The following is a 20,682-nucleotide window of genomic DNA, read 5'->3' as shown; positions in this document are numbered from 1 at the left end:
AGCACTATAGATGAGGGTGTACACTGCTGGCACTATAGATGAGGGTGTACACTGCTAGCACTATAGATGAGGGTGCACACTGCTAGCACTATAGATGAGGGTGTACACTGCTAGCACTATAGATGAGGGTGCACACTGCTAGCACTATAGATGAGTGTGTACACTGCTAGCACTATAGATGAGGGTGTACACTGCTGGCACTATAAATGAGGGTGTACACTGCTAGCACTATAGATGAGGGTGTAGACTGCTAGCACTATAGATGAGGGTGCACACTGCTAGCACTATAGATGAGGGTGCACACTGCTAGCACTATAGATGAGGGTGCACACTGCTAGCACTATAGATGAGGGTGTACACTGCTAGCACTATAGATGAGTGTGTACACTGCTAGCACTATAGATGAGGGTGTACACTGCCAGCACTATAAGGCTATGTTCACACTACGTATATGTCCGGCCGCATATTTTTCGCGGCCGGACATATACGTGTTAAACTCCGGCCGGGGATTTACGTAAGTTGCGGCCGGCTAAGTACGGTCCGCGAACTTACGCCCGTAGTCTACTTACGCTTGCCAAGCGGCGTACGTAGCGATCTGACAGCGGTATTTTACTGGGATATCTTCGCCTAGCCCCGGACACCCCACAGAACCTTTTGGATCGGCAAATCAAAGTGCAAAAATGAAGAAATCACCACTCCGTACGGGACCGCATGTAACACTACGGGCGTAAGTTACAGCATTTCCATCCCGAAACAATGGTTTGGTTCATTTTTTACTGCGCCGCGTATGATCCGGGCGTAAGTTCTTACGTAGTGTGAACTGTGCAGCCGTACATCGTATACTTTCCATTGTATGCAAACTACGTAAGTCTCCGGCCGCTTATTCACGGAACGCTCTACGGCCGGAAACTTACGTAGTGTGAACATAGCCTAAGTGAGCATGCACACTGCTGACACTGTAAGTAAGCTTGCACTCTGCTAGCACTATAAATGAGTGTGCACTCTTCTAGCATTATAAATGAGTGTGCACACTGCTGGCACTATAAATGAGTGTGCACTCTACTAGCACTATAAATGAGTGTGCACTCTACTAGCACTATAAATGAGTGTGCACACTGCTGGCACTATAAATGAGTGTGCACTCTACTAGCACTATAGATGAGGGTGCACACTGCTAGCACTATAGATGAGGGTGCACTCTACTAGCACTATAAATGAGTGTGCACACTGCTAGCACTATAAATGAGTGTGCACTCTTCTAGCACTATAAATGAGTGTGCACACTGCTAGCACTATAAATGAGTGTGCACTCTACTAGCACTATAAATGAATGTGCACTCTGCTAGCACTATAAATGAGTGTGCACTCTACTATCACTATAAATGAGTGTGCACTCTGCTGGCACTATAAATGAGTGTGCACTCTACTAGCACTATAAATGAATGTGCACTCTGCTAGCACTATAAATGAGTGTGCACTCTACTAGCACTATAAATGAGTGTGCACTCTGCTGGCACTATAAATGAGTGTGCACTCTACTAGCACTATAAATGAGTGTGCTCTCTGCTGGCACTATAAATGAGTGTGTACTCTTCTAGCATTATAAATGAGTGTGCTCTCTGCTAGCACTATAAATGAGTGTGCACTCTACTAGCACTATAAATGAGTGTGCTCTCTGCTGGCACTATAAATGAGTGTGTGCTCTTCTAGCATTATAAATGTGTGTGCACTCTACTAGCACTATAAATGAGTGTGCTCTCTACTAGCACTATAAATTAGTGTGCACTCTGCTGGCACTATAAATGAGTTTGCACTCTGCTGGCACTATAAATGAGTGTGCACTCTACTATCACTATAAATGAGTGTGCACTCTGCTGGCACTATAAATGAGTGTGCACTCTACTAGCACTATAAATGAATGTGCACTCTGCTAGCACTATAAATGAGTGTGCACTCTACTAGCACTATAAATGAGTGTGCACTCTGCTGGCACTATAAATGAGTGTGCACTCTACTAGCACTATAAATGAGTGTGCTCTCTGCTGGCACTATAAATGAGTGTGCACTCTACTAGCACTATAAATGAATGTGCACTCTGCTAGCACTATAAATGAGTGTGCACTCTACTATCACTATAAATGAGTGTGCACTCTGCTGGCACTATAAATGAGTGTGCACTCTACTAGCACTATAAATGAGTGTGCACTCTGCTGGCACTATAAATGAGTGTGCACTCTACTAGCACTATAAATGAATGTGCACTCTGCTAGCACTATAAATGAGTGTGCACTCTACTAGCACTATAAATGAGTGTGCTCTCTGCTAGCACTATAAATGAGTGTGCACTCTACTAGCACTACAAATGAGTGTGCACTCTACTATCACTATAAATGAGTGTGCACTCTGCTGGCACTATAAATGAGTGTGCACTCTACTAGCACTATAAATGAATGTGCACTCTGCTAGCACTATAAATGAGTGTGCACTCTACTAGCACTATAAATGAGTGTGCACTCTGCTGGCACTATAAATGAGTGTGCACTCTACTAGCACTATAAATGAGTGTGCTCTCTGCTGGCACTATAAATGAGTGTGCACTCTACTAGCACTATAAATGAGTGTGCTCTCTGCTGGCACTATAAATGAGTGTGCACTCTACTAGCACTATAAATGAGTGTGCACTCTACTAGCACTATAAATGAGTGTGCACTCTTCTAGCATTATAAATGAGTGTGCACTCTACTATCACTATAAATGAGTGTGCACTCTGCTGGCACTATAAATGAGTGTGTACTCTTCTAGCATTATAAATGAGTGTGCACTCTACTAGCACTATAAATGAGTGTGCTCTCTGCTGGCACTATAAATGAGTGTGTGCTCTTCTAGCATTATAAATGTGTGTGCTCTCTGCTAGTACTATAAATTAGTGTGCACTCTGCTGGCACTATAAATGAGTGTGCACTATGCTGGCACTATAAATGAGTGTGCACTCTACTATCACTATAAATGAGTGTGCACTCTGCTGGCACTATAAATGAGTGTGCACTCTACTAGCACTATAAATGAGTGTGCTCTCTGCTGGCACTATAAATGAGTGTGTACTCTTCTAGCATTATAAATGAGTGTGCTCTCTGCTAGCACTATAAATGAGTGTGCACACTCCTGGCACTATAGATGAGTGTGTACTCTTCTAGCATTATAAATGAGTGCGCACACTGCTGACACTGTAAGTAAGCTTTAACACTGATAGCACTATAAATGAGTGTGCACTCTGCTAGTGGGCATCCTGCTGGTATTATTGGCTGTAAATTGTCTGTAAAAAAATTTAATATTTTTAATTCTACATTAAAATTTGCTAATTAAAAATTCAAAATGTACATTAATATAATCTGCAAATTTGCAATCAACCAACAAATCCTCAGTCAGTAGTTTCGCCTTTCTCCTTACTTCTCTCTCAGCGATTTCTTCCCGTGTTTGCACTTTTTAAATGGTGATTCATATAAAAAAAAAGTACTGATCACATGACGATCGGGGTCGGGGAGCGAGGTGTCACGTGATGAGTCAGAGATCACAGGAAATCTCGTCCTTAGTCAGCAGTCACTTCTCGCTCGCGGTCAGTGCAGTCACATTTACATCCTGATCTTCCCGTCACATCCATGATGGAGACTCAGGGGAAGGCAGCGCTATATAGAGTCACTTAAAGGGGATGTCTGCAAACCCTTCCCTGAAATATGCCTTTTTATGTGTCCAAATGAATGTGAATGTAGTAGTCACTAGCAGTCCTATGTAACACCACAGATAACAGTGATATCTCTGAGTACAGATAATGTAGTAGATGTCACTTGCAGTCCTATGTAACACCACAGATAACAGTGATATCTCTGAGTACAGATAATGTAGTAGTCACCTGCAGTCCTATGTAACACCACAGATAACAGTGATATCTCTGAGTACAGATAATGTAGTAGATGTCACCTGCAGTCCTATGTAACAGCACAGATAACAGTGATATCTCTGAGTACAGATAATGTAGTAGATGTCACTTGCAGTCCTATGTAACACCACAGATAACAGTGATATCTCTGAGTACAGATAATGTAGTAGTCACCTGCAGTCCTATGTAACACCACAGATAACAGTGATATCTCTGAGTACAGATAATGTAGTAGATGTCACCTGCAGTCCTATGTAACAGCACAGATAACACAGTGATATCTCTGAGTACAGATAATGTAGTAGATGTCACCTGCAGTCCTATGTAACACCACAGATAACAGTGATATCTCTGAGTACAGATAATGTAGTAGTCACCTGCAGTCCTATGTAACACCACAGATAACACAGTGATATCTCTGAGTACAGATAATGTAGTAGATGTCACCTGCAGTCCTATGTAACACCACAGATAACAGTGATATCTCTGAGTACATATAATGTAGTAGTCACCTGCAGTCCTATGTAACACCACAGATAACAGTGATATCTCTGAGTACAGATAATATAGTAGATGTCACCTGCAGTCCTATGTAACACCACAGATAACACAGTGATATCTCTCTGAGTACAGATAATGTAGTAGATGACACCTGCAGTCCTATGCAAAACCACACGTGACACAGCTCTGCTATATCTGTACTGTTCCGCCTCCGTTCCCTGTAACATTATAAGGTTATTAGAGAACATTGTTATCTGTAATGAGACATTTTCTGCTGCCAGAAGCCGGTGATGTGAGGAGAGAACATGGCGTCACCTCTGATACTATTCATCCTGCAGCCGAAAGTGAAACTCTATGGGGATGTAGCAGAGCTGAAGGGAAAGCTCTCACTCCTGGCAACTATCCCGCAAAGTTTACAGTCACAAAATAGGTTCAGTAACTTTGTTGCATGTTATCCGGGTGCATCCAGAGCTGAATTCTGAAGGCTGCTGGCTTGTAGGGATTTTATTCCTCATCATTCTCTCTAGTTACCTCCAGAGCTGCATTTAAAATAAAATAAAGCTGGTTCATGTATGATCAGTTCTATCAGTCTTCCCTAATGGATTCTACATGTTGCAGGTCGTTTCTTCGCAGAACAGGAAGTGATAACAGAAGGACCGGAGGGGGGGGGGGGGGGGGGGGGGGGGCGGGGGGCCTTTAGCATTTAGTAAATCTGACCCCCCCAGAGGTTGCTGCAGTCATCTGGCCTCGGTGGCGAGCTCCCTGAAGATGGCGCTGTCACTATAGATGGAGTTGTTTTCAGGTTGTCACTTTGTTTACCTGGATCATCTGCAGGATCAGCAGGTTCCTCACCTGCCGGTGACTCATATACCTCATATACTTTGTCCTGACAAGTGTGATCAGCTGACGGCTGCATTCCTGAGATGCCATAAAGTGTAACCAGTGCTGCGCACCGTCATACAGGGGCCCCTAGATATATATATATATATATATATATATATAATAACTTATGGATTTTTTCTTCTTCTTCTTCTTCTTCTTCTTGCAGGGTAATGCTGCAGGGTAAAGAAGTAAATAAGCCCTATTCTTAAAGGGTATAAACTCGCTCATACTGCTCAACTAGTCTTCTTTGTCCAATCAGCCTTTGCTTTCAGGGGAGTAGCCATAAACAGTGAATCAGGTTAGAAGAGTCAAGAGGTTAGTAGGGTCTCTGCTCCCCCTGTGGCCCTTATAGCTACACTACTGCCTGCTCTGTACTGATGAGGGGCACCACTGCCTGCTCTGTACTGATGAGGGGCACCACTGCCTGCTCTGTACTGATGAGGGGCACACTGCCTGCTCTGTACTGATGAGGGGCACCACTGCCTGCTGTATACTGATGAGGGGCACCACTGCCTGCTCTGTACTGATGAGGGGCACCACTGCCTGCACTGTACTGATGAGGGGCACCACTGCCTGCTCTGTACTGATGAGGGGCACCACTGCCTGCTGTATACTGATGAGGGGCACCACTGCCTGCTCTGTACTGATGAGGGGCACCACTACCTGCTCTGTACTGATGAGGGGCACCACTGCCTGCTCTATACTGATGAGGGGCACCACTGCCTGCTCTGTACTGATGAGGGGCACCACTGCCTGCTCTGTACTGATGAGGGGCACCACTGCCTGCTCTGTACTGATGAGGGGCACCACTGCCTGCTCTGTACTGATGAGGGGCACCACTGCCTGCTCTGTACTGATGAGGGGCACCACTGCCTGCTCTGTACTGATGAGGGGCACCACTGCCTGCTGTATACTGATGAGGGGCACCACTGCCTGCTCTGTACTGATGAGGGGCACCACTACCTGCTCTGTACTGATGAGGGGCACCACTGCCTGCTCTATACTGATGAGGGGCACCACTGCCTGCTCTGTACTGATGAGGGGCACCACTGCCTGCTCTGTACTGATGAGGGGCACCACTGCCTGCTCTGTACTGATGAGGGGCACCACTGCCTGCTCTGTACTGATGAGGGGCACCACTGCCTGCTCTGTACAGAAAAGGCCGGACGCAACGGAGTTAAGGGAGGCCAGCATGACAGGGGAGCTGGCACGGGAAGGGTTAACTTGTGATCTGGCTGGGAAGAGCGGGAGTTGCTAAGGGGAGGGGTATGGGAGTCAGGGGAGGGTATATAGGTTACTGCCTCTTCCTGGATCTGGTCAGCACATGCGGAGCAGCAGTGAAGAGTGCAGTGCTGTGTGCTGGCCAGACCGCGTGTGAGGAGAGCTGTTCCGACGAGCTGACCTGATGGCTCTCCCCCTGAATGAGATCCTGCGGCAACTGCAGGAAGCGGTGGCCGGAGCGGACGACAGGGCCTGGCTGGACAGTCAGCTACAGGCCATTATGGCGACCCCTCCTGCGGCTCCCTGGGCGGTGAGTTCCCCTACGCTTGCCGCCCCCGGTCCCCCCTCGGGGGCCTCCGCTGTTGCGGGACCTTCCTCCAGCCCCTGGGATGCTTCCCCGCTATGCCTGACCGGTCCGGCCGAATCTCCGCCCCCTCCGCGGCAACGGAGCTCCCGGCGGACTCGGCCTCCCGCCCGCCTCAGCCCCGATTCTCCCCCCAGGACCCGGCGCCGACGCAGGAGCCCCTCCGGGGACCCTCCAGGTCGGGGGACTCACCTCACCTCCCGGGGTCGGGCCTCCCGGCCTGCGAGGAATCCGAGAGCGCGGCCGGGCCTTGCGGAGCAGGAGAGGTCTCCACCCCCTCCTCTGGGTGCTCTCTCCTCCTCCTGTCTGCAGCTGTCTCCCGGGGATGCGGCGGGCTCTTCTGGTGAGGTGCGGGCCAGGGAGCCTGCCAGAAATGCCACCAGCGGGGGAACTTCCGGTAGCGGAGCGCGCCGGTCGCAGTCGGCGGCCGGGCGCGGTGAGTGTGACGTCATTGCCGGCGGCCGCCCCCAGGCTCCTTTGCGGTCCTTGGTGGTCCTGCCTCCCAGCGGCCTCCCTGCGGGTGGGGGGCCACCTGCCCCTGCCTCAGTCTCCTCCTCGGTGGCCTTCCCTTTCGGTGCGGGAGAGGACTCCTTGCTGCCCAGTCTGGACCGGCGTGATCCTCAGCGGCAGTTGGATCCGGATATCCCGGCTGGCGGGCCCACAGCACCCGGGCAGCCTGGTGAGTGTTCAGTACTGATGTCTGTTGGGGGGGGAGGGTCTGGGGTGGCTGGCAGGCTGGGAGTGGGGCAGGGGGTGGGGGGTACTGTGGTGAATTTGGGGGCAGAGTTCCAGGAGTTGCTGGCGGGCCTGCGGCGGCTGGTCTCCGGGGGCGGTGGGGGGTCAGGGGTTGCGCATGAATTAAGTGTCAGCAGTTGCGCGCAAGCGCCGGCGGGGGGGGCGGTCCCGGTTGCAGCGTGGGTGGGTGCGCCTCAGGCCCCTGCGGTTGCGCCGGCGTGTGTGGGGGGAGTGATGGCTGGCGCTGCGGGTGTGGCTGTATCTGTGCAGACGGACAAGGAGAAGGAGGTGGATTGGGTGCGGTTGGATGACAGAGCGCGTGGGGAGGTCTATGTGTGTTTTGAGGGGCCTCTGGGAGCTCACTTGAAGTTAGAGGTTAGGGAAAAAATCTGGCGGGACGAATACGTGGAGATTTTCTCCCTTCTCCCGTTGGACAAATTTAATTTAGACAAGACGAAGCGGTTTGAATTGAAGAAAGAGGAGGAGGAAAAACGCCGGTGGCGTCTGATCCCTCAGACGTTCTCCAATTGGCTCCAGGCATTTGCCATTCTGGCAAGTGTGATTGGAGAGAAGGCGCCCGATAATTGTTCGGGTCTTTTCTGCTACCTGGATTCAATTGGAGAAGCGTATCGGGTGTACGGGGGGCAGGCCTGGCTCCGTTATGACGAGCAGTTTCGTCAGCGGAAAGCGGTGCGGCCAAGTATACGATGGGACCAGAAGGATATTGGTCTGTGGTTGCGGGTCATGGGGCCGGCCCGTCAGGGGCCGCCCTTTCCTGGGGGGGGCGGCTTTGCCGCCCAATCTTCGCAGTTTGGGGGGACCGGGGGTTCGCAGGGGCAGTCGTCCCAGTCCGTGGGAGGGAAGGCCGGTTTGTGCTGGCAGTTTAATGACGGCCAGTGCAAATACGGGTCGGCCTGTAAGTTTAGGCATGTCTGTGGTGCGTGTGGCGGATCTTCCCATGGCTCCGCCCGGTGTTACAGAAAAGGTAAAGGGCGGGGTGCTGGCCATGGGGGTGACTCCGGTGAGGGTGGACGTGATGCGCCCCTTCCTCGACAGATTTCCGGACAGGGCCAAGGCGGCTCTGCTCACTGATGGTTTTACTGACGGCTTTGTCATTCCTTCCCCTTCTCACGCGGTCCCCGCTTCACGGCGAAACTTGAAGTCGGCCTATCAATACGCCTCCGTGGTGTCCCAGAAATTGGCTAAGGAAGTGTCCTTGGGGAGGATGGGTGGCCCCTTTGAGTCTCCCCCGTGGGAGGATTTGGTAGTGTCTCCCTTGGGTGTAGTCCCCAAGAAGGAGCCGAACAAGTTTCGGCTAATTCACCATCTCTCTCACCCGCGCGGGCGGTCGGTGAACGCTGGGATTGATCCCGAACTGTGTTCGGTGGTCTACACCTCGTTCGACTCGGCGGTGGCGTGGGTGAGGGAGTATGGTCCAGGGGCTTTGATGGCGAAGACCGACATCGAGTCGGCTTTTCGTCTTCTCCCCGTGCATCCGGTAAGCATGCGACTGCTGGGCTGCTTTTGGGAGGGCGCCTTCTTCGTGGATAGGTGTCTTCCCATGGGTTGCTCCCTTTCGTGCGCTTATTTTGAGGCGTTCAGTTCCTTCCTCGAGTGGGTGGTTCGGGATATGGCTGGTGTGCGGTCGGTCATTCATTATTTGGATGACTTCCTGTTCATAGGTCCCCCCGGGTCTCTCACTTGTGGGAACTTGCTGGGCACCATGGAGTGGGTGGCGGGCCGTTTTGGGGTGCCGCTTGCACGGGACAAGACGGAGGGCCCGTCGTCAGTGCTTAAATTCTTGGGAATCACCATTGATTCCGTGCGGATGGAATGCCGGTTGCCCGCCGACAAGCTGGAGGCTCTGAAGGATGACATACAACGAGCTCTGGCTTGGCGGAAGGTAACCTTGCGGGACTTGCAGTCCCTGCTTGGCAAGTTGAACTTTGCCTGCCGGATAATGCCCATAGGGAGGGTTTTTTGTCGACGGCTGGCGGGGGCGACGGCGGGGGTGCGGTCTCCTCATCATTTCATCAGGGTGACTAGGGAGCTGCGGGATGACTTGGGGGTTTGGGCGACGTTCTTGGACAAGTATAACGGTCGGTCGCTGTTCATAGCTCCGGTGGTGGACAGTTTTGATTGGGAACTGTTTACGGACGCTGCAGGGGGCGTCGGCTTTGGGGCATACTGTCAGGGCCAGTGGTGTGCGGAGAGGTGGCCCAGCGCATGGAGCGACGGGGGGTTGGTGCGGAACCTTGCCCTCCTGGAACTTTTCCCCATAGTGGTTGCGGTGGAGATTTGGGGAGAGAAGTTCCGGGACAGGAAGGTCCGTTTCCACTGCGACAATATGGCGGTTGTCTCGGCGGTTAACTCAGGGTCGGCGTCTTCGCCCCCGGTGGTGCGCTTGCTGCGTCATCTGGTCCTTTGTTGTTTGTCTCTTAATGCGTGGGTGGTGGCAGTGCACGTACCGGGTGTCGAGAATTCAGTGGCTGACTCTTTGTCTCGTCAGGAGTGGGAGCGGTTCCGGGAGTTGGTGCCGGAGGCGGCAGAAGATGGCATCCCATGCCCCTTGCATCTGTGGCTGCTTGTCTGAGGACGGCGGGGGAACTCGTGAGGAGTTCGCTGGCTGGTAGCACTTGGAGGGCGTATTCGGTGGCATGGGAGGAATGGGTGGCATGGGAGCATGAATGGGGTGGTGTGCAGTCTGATGAGGATCGGGTGTTGGCTGTGCTTGGGTGGCTGGGTACTGTGGCAGCGGCGGGCTGGTCTGTGGCTAAGGTCAATCGTTTTGTGGCGGCTCTGGCCTTTGGCCTTAAGGTGAGGGGGCTCAGGGACGTCACAAAGAATTTCCTAGTGGGCCAGGCCCTGAGGGGTTTTCGGAGGGGGAGGTCACAGCCTGATAGGCGGAGGCCGGTGTCTTTTGCTCTGTTGGAACGGCTGGGTGAGTGTTTGGGTTCGGTGTGTAGTTCGGAGTCGGAAGTGGTTCTGTTTCGTTTGGCTTTCTCTTGGGCATTTTTTGGGGCATTAAGGGTGGGGGAGCTTGTGTCCCCGTCAGTTAGGAAAGCTGGTGGTTTGATGAGGGAGGATGTTTGGCTGGAACAGGACAGGGTGGTTTTTCGGATACGGCGGTCAAAAACCGATCAGCGGGGTAAGGGGCGCGACGTGGTGTTGCAGGCGGTGGGGGGGTCGAGGATGTGCCCGGTGCAGTGTGTTAAGGAGTTGTTTGCATTGGGGGGTGGGGGGAGCGGGCCGGTGTTGCGGCATGGGGATGGGTCGTTCTTATCCCGTTACCAATTTACGGCCGTTTTTAGGAGGTGCTTGGAAGAGTTGGGGTTGGAGGGGAGGTTGTTTGCCCCTCATTCCTTCCGAATAGGGGCGGCTACGGAGGCCGCGAGTTGGGGTTTGAGTGCTGAGGTGGTGCGGCGTATAGGGAGATGGGAGTCCGGTCGGTTTAGATCTTATGTTCGGCCCCAGCTGGTGCAAGTTTAGTGGCGGGGGTGGGTGTTGATCTGTGGTAGGGGTCGTTTTTTCTTTGGTGTTTTTTGTTTGTTCCGAGCTTTGGGCCTGTTTATTTCTCTCTGCTTTGTTTGTGTGTTGCAGGTGGCGGCCCGGCTCTGGTCTGGATCATGGGGCATTCGTACGTCGCGAGGGGTGCACAGCGGGCGGACATTCGCCCGGAGGGGCGGCAGCTCGGTCTGTCCAGGGCGGCGGCGATTGTGCGGTGGCTGGGAGTTGGGGGTATGGTGTGGAACAAAGTACTGCCGGAGTTTCACCGTTTTGCACGGCTGGACAGGCCCCCGGATATCTTGGTGTTGCATATTGGAGGTAATGACCTGGGGGTCCGCCCATTCCGTGAATTGATTAGGGATGTCCGGTACGATCTCCTGCGCCTCTGGAGGATTTTTCCGGGGGTTCGGGTGGTCTGGTCGGACATTGTGCCCAGGAGGACTTGGAAGGTCGCCAGGTCGGTAGTGAAGCTCAATAAGGCTCGGGTGAAAGTCAACAGAGCAGTAGGCGCGTTTGTTGCGCGTAATGGAGGGGTGTTGGTTCGGCACAGGGATTTGGAGGATTGTTCTTGCAACTATTGGCTGGGGGACGGGGTTCATCTGAACGCGGTGGGAACAGATCTGTGGGCGCTTGGCATTCAGGAAGGTGTGGAAAGAGCCCTGTGTTTGTGGGGGAGCTCGCACGTGTGAGGTTTTCCCAAGTGCTCGCGTGGCGGGTTAGGGGGTCCTTGGGGTTGGAAAAATGGAGTATAAGGGGGGGTACACGAGGTGAGGTGCACCCCCATTCCCCCTCATTTTATTAAGGATTATCGGGGGGGCCTTGGAGGAGGCTGGGCTCCTGACTGGGTGGTGTCCCGGGGAGTAATGGTTTGTGGACAATCGGCCAGTGCCTTTGGACTTGTGGTAGGGCTCCTGAGCCTGGGGGAACCGGCTGGGGGTCGGATATGAGGGGTAATAGCCTGATATTTTGTGGCACAGTTATGGGTGGCCGGTTGTAGTTTTAGCCTCAAGGACCTCCTTCCCGTTCTAGGTCATTGTTGCATAATGTTTTTATGTTTTGTACGTTTATTAATAAAATTTGGCTGCTGTGGCCAAAACTTTCCAAAGAACCAGGTCTCTGTCTTCTTTGTGGGAGGGATGGAAGGGGGGTGGTATGTGGGAAGAGGGGAGGGGGTAAGGGTAATGGAGGGATCAGCTTCCCCATGTCATGATGAGGGACACCAATGCCTGCTCTATACTGATGAGGGACACCACTGCCTGCACTGTACTGATGAGGGGCACCACTGCCTGCACTGTACTGATGAGGGGCACCACTGCCTGCTGTATACTGATGAGGGGCACCACTGCCTGCTCTGTACTGATGAGGGGCACCACTACCTGCTCTGTACTGATGAGGGGCACCACTGCCTGCTCTATACTGATGAGGGGCACCACTGCCTGCTCTATACTGATGAGGGGCACCACTGCCTGCTCTGTACTGATGAGGGGCACCACTGCCTGCTCTGTACTGATGAGGGGCACCACTGCCTGCTCTGTACTGATGAGGGGCACCACTGCCTGCTCTGTACTGATGAGGGGCACCACTGCCTGCTCTGTACTGATGAGGGGCACCACTGCCTGCTCTGTACTGATGAGGGGCACCACTGCCTGCTGTATACTGATGAGGGGCACCACTGCCTGCTGTATACTGATGAGGGGCACCACTGCCTGCTCTGTACTGATGAGGGGCACCACTGCCTGCTGTATACTGATGAGGGGCACCACTGCCTGCTCTGTACTGATGAGGGACACCAATGCCTGCTCTGTACTGATGAGGGACACCAATGCCTGCTCTGTACTGATGAGGGACACCAATGCCTGCTCTGTACTGATGAGGGGCACCACTGCCTGCTCTGTACTGATGAGGGGCACCACTGCCTGCTCTGTACTGATGAGGGGCACCACTGCCTGCTGTATACTGATGAGGGGCACCACTGCCTGCTCTGTACTGATGAGGGACACCACTGCCTGCTCTGTACTGATGAGGGGCACCACTGCCTGCACTGTACTGATGAGGGGCACCACTGCCTGCTGTATACTGATGAGGGGCACCACTGCCTGCTCTGTACTGATGAGGGGCACCACTGCCTGCTCTGTACTGATGAGGGGCACCACTGCCTGCTCTGTACTGATGAGGGGCACCACTGCCTGCTCTGTACTGATGAGGGGCACCACTGCCTGCTCTGTACTGATGAGGGGCACCACTGCCTGCTCTGTACTGATGAGGGGTAAGAACTCAGACACTGCTGTTTTCAGTATCAGCCTTGTTTTCTATCACAATGTAACCTAATATAATATATGATCGTCACACTGCTGCGACGTCTTCTAACTCTTTCCTCCTCCTTCATCTATATTGCAGGTGGGCAGATAATTTTGAAGCTAAAGGATGTAGGGGATCCCAGAGCCATCAGTTCCAGCATCCGTTCCTGCAGGTGAGAGACGTCCCCAGTAACTTACAGTGTCACAGATGATCGATTATTGCTGGAGGTATCTGCAGCCCTCTGGAGGTCACATCTGTATATGGGCTCCTAGTGGATGATGCCCCAGCTGACCCAATGGGTGCCCCCCCCCCCCCCCTTATAGAAGCTATAGCGCCACCAGCACCATCCCAGGAGACTTGCTGCACTCTCTGCATTGTGTTGGGTACATTGATCTGATGACATTTGCTGCAGTTACTTGTTAGATATCAGACCAGACACCCAGGCCCTAGGTAAGGGGGGGCACCTGGCATTGTACAGGTGGTAGTGCCCGTATAATGGAAGCCCAGCTGTCATAGTCTTGTGCCAGGCTCAGGGGTTGTGTCTGTCTTCCAGGCGGTGGGCATGTTCCTGGGTGAACTCTCCTGTCTGGCCGTGTTCTACATCCTGGTGTTCAAGGACCGGCGATCCCCGGAGCCCACCATGGCGCCTTCTCAGCCCTTCAACTCCCTTCTCTTTCTCATGCCAGCAATGTGCGACATGGTCGGCACCAGTATCATGTATGTGGGTGAGTACAGTCAGTCCCAGCGGATATCACTCCTGCACTAAGTATTCAAGGCTCACAGAGCATTGTCTAGACTGGATACAATTGTATCACTTCTCAGCTGAGAGCAGCACTAGCTATGTACAATGTATCAGTCTGGGGTCCAGGCTGTAGAGCCCACAGAGCATTGTCTATAGACAGGACTAGCTATGTACAATGTATCAGTCTGGGGTCCAGGCTGTAGAGCCCACAGAGCATTGTCTATAGACAGGACTAGCTATGTACAATGTATCAGTCTGGGGTCCAGGCTGTAGAGCTCACAGAGCATTGTCTATAGACAGGACAAGCTATGTACAATGTATCTGGGGTCCAGGCTGTAGAGCTCACAGAGCATTGTCTATAGACAGGACTAGCTATGTATAATGTATCAGTCTGGGGTCCAGGCTGTAGAGCTCACAGAGCATTGTCTATAGACAGGACTAGCTATGTACAATGTATCAGTCTGGGGTCCAGGCTGTAGAGCTCACAGAGCATTGTCTATAGACAGGACTAGCTATGTACATTGTATCAGTCTGGGGTCCAGGCTGTAGAGCTCACAGAGCATTGTCTAGTCTGAATACTATTGTATCACTTCTCAGCTGGGAGCAGAACTAGCTATATATTCATATATGTTCTCATTCACTGGCAGCAAGCAGAGTGGGCGTTCTGGGGATGTTCTCCCCCATTGGTCCTGGTAAGGGTCAGGCAGTATGTATGGTGGGTTCTCTGGTGGTCACCTCTCTGGTTGGACCTAATGTCTCCGTATCCATTGTCCATATTCCAGCTCTGAACATGACCAGCGCCTCCAGCTTCCAGATGTTACGAGGAGCCGTCATCATCTTCACCGGCCTCCTCTCTGTGGCCTTCCTGGGGAGGAAGCTGGACTGCAGTCAGTGGGTGGGAATCTTTGTCACCATTGCCGGACTGATCATCGTGGGGTTGGCCGACCTGATGAGTGGTCCGAGCAGCGGGAAGGGTCTCAGCAATGTTATTACAGGTGAGATATTCTATGTGGATAGCAAAACAGCACCATACACTGCCCTAACACCGCCTTACTGTGCCCTAATAACACCGCCTTACTGTGCCCTAATAACACCGCTGTACTGTGCCATAATAACATCGCCTTACTGTGCCCTAATAACACCGCCTTACTGTGCCCTAATAACACCGCCTTACTGTGCCCAAACAGTAGTGCCTCACAGGGAAAAATAACACTGCCCTACAGTGTAAAAATACATTTTATATATAGAATCTCTTATATACATGCCTTAGCATGTCCTGAGATACTGCCACCATGTGGCTGGTGACTGCATTGCACCCTTACATCTCACACTCACCATTGTAGCCGAGACCGTCTCCTGCTACACTCACAGTCAGCGCCCGAAGCATTGAGCATGAATGTCTGTAATGTCCCATAATAATGGAGATCCAGCACCTCCTCCTGTGTCCTCAGCTCCTGTGCAGGGTGTTCCAGCATACCGCTCATGTTCTCGCGTTCTCTATGCAGGTGACCTGCTGATCATCATGGCCCAAATTATTGCCGCCATCCAAATGGTCTTGGAAGAGAAGTTTGTCTACAAGCATAATGTGCACCCGCTCCGAGCTGTGGGCACCGAGGGTGAGTGCGGCACTACTGTGACTATTACACTATGGGGGACATTTATCAAGGGTTTGCGCCTATTTTAATGTGAATCCTTGGAATTTCCACCCATTTTTGGTCTAAATTCTGTTTATGAACCAGTATTTGATGGTCGAATATTTTTTAGATGCTGTTTTTTTTTTTAATCTGTTTTGAGTATTTACCCAAAAGTTCACATAATCTGGAATTTGCACCCAATTTATCATTTCCAATTTTGTAAAAAGTCGTGCAGGCCTATGCCGCATTAGTACCAGGGGAATTTGCGCAATTTTGGCGAATATTTGGAGTATAAAGCAGACGAATAGTCTGTAGAAAAATCGCACATTTTAGACTCAATAGTAAATGTCCCCCTATTTGTATTTACTGGCGTACTATATGTATACATGGCACTCTACAGCAGTCTCATACGGAAAAATAGGCCATGCCCACTATTTAATTTTATTAATAATAATTACTGAGTATATTCATTTACCCTACAAAAAATTATTGATTAAATTGAAGAGAATCAGGACCACCGGACACTCTCCCCAAATCGCTGATACCGGTCTGTTGTCTTCATTGCCGGACGCCTGGTCTGGGGGTTCCTTTGTCTCCTGGGGCCGGTATTCCGGCTAAAAACAACTTTTATTCTGGCATCGTGGTGTCAATAAGGCGGGACCTACAGCATCGACGCCCTAGGCCTGCAGCGCCTCTCTCCCTCCCTTTTTTATGATGACACGCCCCTGAGCTGGATCTTTATCTTTGGCAGGCCTAGGGCATGGATGCTCTAAGCCCCGCCTCATTGACACCAAGATATTGCAGAAAAGTTGTTTTTAGTCTAAATACCGATGGCGGGAGACACGCGAACCCTAGGACTGGAGATGTAATATGCAGTAAGATGCAATAATGAAGACATCCGAATGATACCGGCGGTTTGGGGAGAGAGGGTAAGGTGTAATCATCAAAACAGTGAGTGGACATCCCCTTTAAGGCAGCACTAGGTTGGGTGGGCTATAACACATTATACTTTAACAATGACTTGTCTGTCTTCCATAGGTCTTTTTGGGTTTTGCATCCTCACTTTACTGCTGATCCCCTTCTACTACATTCCAGCCGGCAACTTCAGCAACAGTGACCGTGGAGTCCTGGAAGACTCCTTGGATGCCTTTTGCCAAATGGGGAATCAGCCTCTCATAATTTTGGCGCTATTGGGCAACATCAGCAGCATCGCCTTCTTCAACTTTGCTGGTATCAGCGTCACAAAAGAAATCAGTGCCACCACCCGTATGGTGATTGACAGCCTCCGGACTGTGGTCATCTGGGTGGTCAGCCTGGCGGTGGGGTGGGAGAAGTTTCATGCCCTGCAGATCTTGGGCTTCATCATTCTCCTGTGCGGGGCCGGACTTTATAATGGGCTACACAAACCACTGATGTGTAGACGTTGCACACAGGAGAGCGAAGAGACACAGAGTCTTCTACGAGATGAACGGTCGTCCATCAATCCAGACATTTAATAGACATTTCTGGAAGTTTTAGGAATTTTTTTCTTCGCACCTAGAATTTTTTTTTAATCTCATATCTGTTTCTATTGGGTCGGACTATACGTAGAGCATACGTACCGTCATCTCTTGACACCAGTTCTGATGGACGTCATGGAAGGACATGTGACCTACAGACTTTACATTGGGGATTTTACCACCCAAGAAGGATACAAAATAGTAATTTAGTCAAAGTTTTGTAAACTGGTGCTTTGCTGGGCATTTTATGGACTAATCTCCTGACTAAGCCAAGAACGGAGTCATGTAAGGGTTTACATGAACAGAAATCCGTATCATATTTTAATTTTTACTCCTAGAAAATGGAAGGAGGGTGTTCTTCGCTTTGAAGGCCTAAAGATCAGAAGATGGCTTACCAACTAGAAAGATGGCTAGCCAACTGGATGCCACCATCTGCTTGTCAAAATAGCTCACCAAGTTGGATGATGGCTAACAAACTGGAGCACCCTGCCCCATGTGGGACAGTGTGTCACCAACCGTTTGGCAAGCTAGCTTATTAACGGGGAGGACAGCTCATCACCCTGGAAGGTAGCTTACCAACTGGGAAGATGACTTGCCAACTAAAATGGTCCTAAAGTGACCATTCCATAATCAACTTACAACTCTCCAAGGACTGATCCTTGTAGACCAGGGGTGCACAACCTGTGACCCAGAGACCACATGCAACCCTTTATGCCAGTCATTTGGTGAGGCCCTTAGCTATCAGGCTGGCACTGATGTGAGGGGACCTGTGTGGCTGGTACTGTTATAAGAAAGACTATGCATCTACCGTTGATAACCAATTTGAAGCAATCTTATATCCTATGCCAAGTGCAATCCATTCTTTCTGTGGTGTTCTTTGAAATTAGTCATCCTCCATTTGAATTCCTCTGTCTTGCTCCCGTGTGTAACCTGCGTAGTATATGCACAGTTGTGAAACATTCGGCTGTTTCTCCCATAAACTATGCAGGATAACGTTGAGAGCACATGTAGCCAACTTGTCCCATCTGGAGTGCCAAATGGGGGGCAGGGGACCCCCACTCTCCCAATAGGTGGGGGTTCTAAAAAACACCAATCGGACGTTTATAGCATTGTGTCTAATACGTAAACACTTGTGGTGGCCTTTGAGAGTGGTACCATCTGACAACATGGCCTTCAGACCAGAAAACCTTGTGCACCCCCAAGTAGAAGGTTGATAACACACACATCAAGGTCTGAAGAACTTCATAGGATCCTTCTCTTATCTCACAAGGGATAGATGGTGTTTATAGTTTGTTGGGTTGGACAATGGACAGACGACTCTCCAACCACCACATCAGTGTAGCATCTACTCCTCGAAGGCTGTCCTACATGCAGAGTCTAACATTTTCCAAGGCACCCTTATGGTCTTTGTAGGACTGTAGGAAACAAGTTTACAGATCTTTGTAAGTAAAGGGAAGGGTTGAGCAAATAGTCCTAATATAGTATTTTTGCTAATTCTAGAATAAACTTGACATTTTCTCTATGTTTTTAATGGACATAATAACTTGATCACCAGAAGATCCTTAGAGAGGTCCCAGCAATTGTGGGGAAGAGACCAGGGTACGAGTAGCTTAGGTTTTTCCCAACAATTTTTGGCCAATTTTCATAATTTTAATGTCCACTTTAAATGGATCCATGTTCCTGTATAAATCTCCTTGTGGGGGAAGGTCTTCATCATGGAGGAGACTCTACGTTCCCCCTGGTTCCCCCTAGTATCCATTGACGTTTTCACTTAGTCTTTGCACAGTCCGCACCTTCTCTGACGCACTTTTTCTTCTTCTTCTTCACGGTTCTAATGTAAACTTTTTGTCCTTTCTATAAGACTCTCACGTATACTATTATTATACCAAGTGTTATATCGTTACTCTTCTGCTGCCTTAGTTGCTCTTACAATCTACAAATATAGATATAATATCTTCCAAAAGTTTGCTCATATGTTTGAAGTTAGTACCACCCATCCTGGTGGTAATTTTTGGCACTTGAGGGGGAGGGGGGGGCGGGAAATGTATTATATAAATCCCATAATAAATGTACAAAAGAATGAAAATTTTATTAAAATTTTTATTTTATAAATTGCTTATTTGCTATTAAAGGGATTGTTAAAGTCTTTAAGTTATATGTTGGTAAATTGAAACATTCCGTACCCCCCCAAAATCTGCGCTCAATATTGTCCCCTTCTGTAGATGGTTGTGGGGTTCAATTGGAGATCTATGGCCTCAGAGAAAAAGACTATATAAACCACACAAGCTTTACTACAGAACTATAGTGAAGCTTTATTACCTTAGCACTATATGGCGGTATGATTTGCTGAAAGCTGTTTAAACCCTGTTAAACAGAATTTCCCCTTTAAGAGCCTGTTTGCCGTTTCTTCTTAGAGCTTCTTGGGTAAATCTTTGAGATTCTTACCCATCTCCGATGTCCTCGTTTCTCTTCTTCTTAAAGATTTTTACAAATTCGGCAGCAGAAATGATCACTCAGTTTTGGCAAACTCCTCCTCTGTTTTCGCACAATGTCTCTGCGCTCCGGCGATGGTGCGAAACCCGGAACGAGACGCGAGGTGTTCAGTTTCCTCCTCGCAGAATCTTTGGCCGGGAACTGGAAATAAGATCTTAGAAATATCCAAATGGCGCTTGTCAAAACAAAGAGATTTTCTTGCACCTCGAAGCTCCAACCAAAACCCACTGCCTCCAGCCCTGTTCACACCTTATGTCATGGTCACATCCGGACTGCCGTAATCCTTACTCCTAAACTGCCCTATTATATTAGCGTACGGTATATGTGCCAGTCCTTACTGCTGCTCCAGTATTCTATCTATAGAGGAATGGAAATGTGGGAAGATATTCTCATACATAACCAAAGCTGACACAAGGAGGTGCATAGTGCCTCATGCCTCTTTATTAGACTCCATTGGGAAGAGAAGGCGGCGGCCATGTTGGGTCTATACCACTATACACCACTGGGAGCAATTGAGCTTACAGGTTTGAAAGCTGTACTTACGGCTGTAATACTCCTCAAAATACGCCTATTTTTAAACCTTTGTTTAATAGATGTTTCCTTGTATTTTTTTGAGTGCATTTTGTGAGTTTTCTGTGTTGCCCATAGCAACTAACCACAGCTCAGCTTTCATTCTCCATAGCAACCAATCACAGCTCAGCTTTTATTCTCCAAATCATCCAATCACAGCTCAGCTTTCATTCTCCATAGCAACCAATCACAGCTCAGCTTTCATTCTCCATAGCAATAAAACCACAGCTCAGCTTTCATTCTCCATAGCAACCAATCACAGCTCAGCTTTCATTCTCCATAGCAACCAATCACAGCTCAGC

General features: G+C 50.1%; 1 protein-coding gene across 2 annotated transcripts in view; it reads left to right on the top strand.

Moving 5' to 3' along the window:
• SLC35F6 (solute carrier family 35 member F6) overlaps nucleotides 1–20,404 on the top strand; it is a 23,848-nt gene extending 3,444 nt beyond the window's left edge. For both annotated transcript variants that reach the window (XM_069973174.1, XM_069973172.1), the window contains 5 exons: nucleotides 13,542–13,614; nucleotides 13,996–14,167; nucleotides 14,967–15,179; nucleotides 15,690–15,800; nucleotides 16,857–20,404. In XM_069973174.1, coding sequence (XP_069829275.1) covers nucleotides 13,542–13,614; nucleotides 13,996–14,167; nucleotides 14,967–15,179; nucleotides 15,690–15,800; nucleotides 16,857–17,314 — 1,027 coding nt within the window. In that variant the 3' untranslated portion in view covers nucleotides 17,315–20,404. The remainder of the gene's footprint in view (nucleotides 1–13,541; nucleotides 13,615–13,995; nucleotides 14,168–14,966; nucleotides 15,180–15,689; nucleotides 15,801–16,856) is intronic.
• The last annotated feature ends 278 nt before the right edge of the window (nucleotides 20,405–20,682 follow it).

The sequence above is a fragment of the Dendropsophus ebraccatus genome, chromosome 6, assembly GCF_027789765.1.
Source record: "Dendropsophus ebraccatus isolate aDenEbr1 chromosome 6, aDenEbr1.pat, whole genome shotgun sequence".
Lineage (NCBI taxonomy): Eukaryota > Metazoa > Chordata > Amphibia > Anura > Hylidae > Dendropsophus > Dendropsophus ebraccatus.
Note: the sequence above shows the minus strand (reverse complement) of the source record. Positions and strands in the feature narration are given on the sequence as shown.